This window comes from Salpingoeca rosetta (genome assembly GCF_000188695.1).
Source record: "Salpingoeca rosetta unplaced genomic scaffold supercont1.11, whole genome shotgun sequence".
NCBI classification, from domain to species: domain Eukaryota; class Choanoflagellata; order Craspedida; family Salpingoecidae; genus Salpingoeca; species Salpingoeca rosetta.
The window spans coordinates 960,526-964,095 of NW_004754923.1; the positions used below are offsets into that span (position 1 = coordinate 960,526).

A 3,570-nucleotide genomic window follows, 5' to 3' on the forward strand; every position below is an offset into this window, starting at 1 on the left:
TATCAAAGGGCAGCATGCCATCTGCCTGTCAGCATACCCCAAGCCGCGCCACTTTGATATCAGCCGTTGCCACTGGTGCTACATAAAGCCAATAGAGCATGTGGGAAAGCCATGTGTATATACATGTATCATGTACAGACTAAGTGTATGGAGTGTAATGCGCGACAGAGCGCGAGTGCGGAGAGCGTATATGTATGTATTATATGTGTATAATACATGTTATGCATGTGTACGTGTATGGTAGGGGTGAAACACGTGTGAGGCGCGGGCAGGAGGGGATGGGTCAGTGCATGCATTCAAGAGAGAGATGGCAATACACATGTCAACGATAACTATTCTTCACACACACACACACACACACACACACACACACACACACACACACACACACACACACACACGTGTCTGCATGTGCTTGCTCATGTACCGTGACGTCGTAAGTGCCTGGGCCAAGCCGGCGGCCAGATCCCACGCGCGCCTTTGCCTTGTGCAGCGTCCCATCCGGCCCAACTGATGTGAATGAATGTACACACGCGTGCACATACCAGCGTTGAGAACTCAAGGTGGGTTGTGCAACAATGTTCAACTCACACAGACGCCCAGACGCACAGATGGACAGAGGCACACACGCACACACGCACACACACAGACAGACACACCCACAGACACAGACACACACCCACAGACACAGACACACACCCACAGACACAGGCACAGACACAGGCACAGAGACACACACACACACACAGACACGCACGCACGCACCAACGTAGCCAGCCGTCTCAAATCGCGCGGGAATGGTAGCTGCGGTGGATTTGCGCACAAACTGCACGCGCGAGGCTGCGGGCGGCTTGTTGATGGACATGGTGGTGGTCTTGCGCTGCTTCTGTTGGCCCTTGAGCGATGTGGCGATGTTGTAGGTGTTGGGCGGCGGCGCACGTGTTTCGTCCTTGTCAAATCGCCTCGACTGCAAGAGCACATAGTGGGGGAGGGGATGAGATACAGCGAAACTGATTCTGCTGCACACGAGCGTCCCCACGTGCCACAAACCACAGGCGAGGCAGCCACAAGCAGGGACAAGCGGGGGTTCCAAGAAGGTCTTACCCGATTCGACAGCGTGGACGCGCCGACAATGTGCGTGGACGATTGCTGTGCATAGGTATCTGTGGGTTCCACACGCAACACGTGAGATGGCAGACGAATATGCGCGCAGGTGCACGATTGTCTCTGCCTTCTCACACACACACACACACACACACACACACACACACACACACACACACGCACACACACACACACACATACTCACACACACACACACACACACACACACACACACACACACACACACACACACACACACACACACACACACACCCTCTGCTGGCTCGTTGCCTCCCAATTGTACCTCTGTGACATTGCAACGACTGACACGCACGTGTGTCTTCTCTGCCCCTTCTTCCAGGCCAAGTGCTGAGCGACTTTAAAAAGCAGTACTATCTGCGGACCGTCCTGTGTCACGCCTGCTGCTATCTCTTCCTGCAGGCCTTTGCCATTCCAGGAACCGGATTCGCGAACCTCCGTACGTCATATGTGTATGTGTGTGTGTGTGTGTGCTGCCGCAGCTCGTGCTTGGCGGCGTTCCTCCTCACCGCTGCGTGGTCTGCAACGTGCTCTTGTGTGCAGTTGCTGGGGCGTTGTTTGGGCTGCGTCTCGGCTTCACCCTCAGCATCATCTACACTGCCATTGGCTCTGTCATCCTCTACTACTTTAGTCAGGTGTGTGTGTGTGTGTGTGTGCATGTGTTGTGTGTGTGTGTGTGTGAAAGTGGTGGACATGGTCTGTGAGGCTGACGAGTTGATCTTCAACGCACATACACACATGCACACGCACACACACACATGCACTCACACACATAAACACACGCAAACACGCTCACACACGACCTGGCTCTGTATGCCACCTGTGTGCGTGCGCGTGTGCGTGTGTTCAGATCTTCTGCTCGCGCATCATTCGCCGCTTCTTTGATCGAAAGCTGCAAACGTTCCAGGCCTGGGTACGCCTGCACTGCACGCGTTCACTGGCTTGCATGTGTACATGTGATGTCACACTGTGAGTTTCATGTCTTTACGCCCACTGACACACACACACACACACACGCACACACGCACACACGCACACACACACGTGTCATGTAGGCACGCCACCACAAGGCGAATTTGTTCCTGCGTCTCATCAGCATTCGCGTGTTCCCGTTCACCCCAAACTGGTGTGCTGCTGCACATGTATTGCGTTGTCGCACTCGTGTATCCTTGTGTGTGTGTGTGTGTGTGTGTGTGTGTGTGTGTGTGTGTGTGTGTGTGTGTGTGTGTGTGTGTGTGTGTGTGTGTGTGTGTGTGTGTTAAACATGCGCTCACCATGCGCGCTGCTGTATGTGTTGTGCTGGTTTGCGTTTCGTTTTTCTTCAGGTTCGTGAACATGGCATGTGGTCAGCTGGGCGTGCCCATGCACATCTACATTCCGTCATCCGCAATTGGTGAGGTGACGTACGCTTGTCCTCCCCCCCCCCCAACGTGCCTTGCTTTACGTACCCCTGCATCACCCACAACATCCCTTCTCGTCACTCACGCACGCACGCGCACATGCGCGCGCACTGCAGGGCTTGTACCGTACACGTTTATGGGCTGTCAGGCAGGCACAATTTTGACGAAGCTCCACTCCATGTACGTGTCGAAGTGTGTGTGAGTGAGTGTGCGTGTGCGTGTGAGTGAGTGTGTTTGCGTGTGAGTGTGTGTGTTTGCGTGTGAGTGTGTGTGTGTGTGAGTGTGTGAGTGTGTGTATGAGTGAGTGTTTGTGTGTGTATATCTGCCACAGCCACAGGCACGGCCACATCCACAACCACAGCCACGGATTTTGCGCACTTTTGCGCGTCCCTGCACTGTAACACGACACACGTCTCACGCAACAAGACCTTCCCTCCATCCCCCCCCTCCTTCACACGCCGCCCTGCAGGCAAGATGTGATGCAGCCACAGGTTGTGGGCGGCCTCGTTGCCATTGGCGCCGTTGGGTTTCTCCTCCCAGCTATTGCCAATCGCCTCAAACACGCGCGGGATGCTCGCAAGCACGCCAGCGCTGATGCCCAGGCAGCACGCCACTGAACGGCGCAGATTGTGCATGAGTTGTAAGGCGGTGTGGGCGGTGTGGCGTGGCGTGGCGGTGTCTGAGGTACAGCCGCTCATCATGCTCACGTACACAGACACAGACACACCCAGACACAGACACACACACACACTCACACTTGATAATGGAACCACTGCAAGCAAGCAAGCAACTGCAATAACCCCCTGCTCGCTTGCTTCCTCCCTCCCCCACTTGCTTGGGATTTACTGTCGAGTTGTACGATAGACCAGTAAATTTATATGCATGGTGCAACCTCACCCATGAGCGCCCGTGAATCGCACGCGCACACACACACACACACACACACACACACACACACACACACACACACACACACACACACACACACACACACACACACACACACACACGACGACGACGAACGGTA

General features: G+C 54.8%; 2 protein-coding genes across 2 annotated transcripts in view; one reads left to right on the top strand and one right to left on the bottom strand.

The window, feature by feature from the left end:
- PTSG_04914 (uncharacterized protein) overlaps positions 1-865 on the bottom strand; it is a gene marked incomplete at its 5' end in the record, with an annotated part of 3,490 nt that extends 2,625 nt beyond the window's left edge. Inside the window, 2 exons of the mRNA XM_004994174.1 lie at positions 428-510; positions 766-865. Of these exons, the coding sequence (XP_004994231.1) occupies positions 428-510; positions 766-865 (183 nt within the window). The remainder of the gene's footprint in view (positions 1-427; positions 511-765) is intronic.
- A 338-nt stretch (positions 866-1,203) lies between these two features.
- Positions 1,204-3,431, top strand: PTSG_04915 (uncharacterized protein; the record flags this gene model as incomplete). The annotated part of the gene is made up of 8 exons (XM_004994175.1): positions 1,204-1,213; positions 1,466-1,582; positions 1,687-1,778; positions 1,994-2,056; positions 2,199-2,269; positions 2,469-2,536; positions 2,660-2,723; positions 3,013-3,431. 8 exons carry the CDS (start codon positions 1,204-1,206, stop codon positions 3,158-3,160), a joined length of 633 nt encoding a protein of 210 aa, XP_004994232.1. The 3' UTR covers positions 3,161-3,431.
- Between the last annotated feature and the right edge of the window lie 139 nt (positions 3,432-3,570).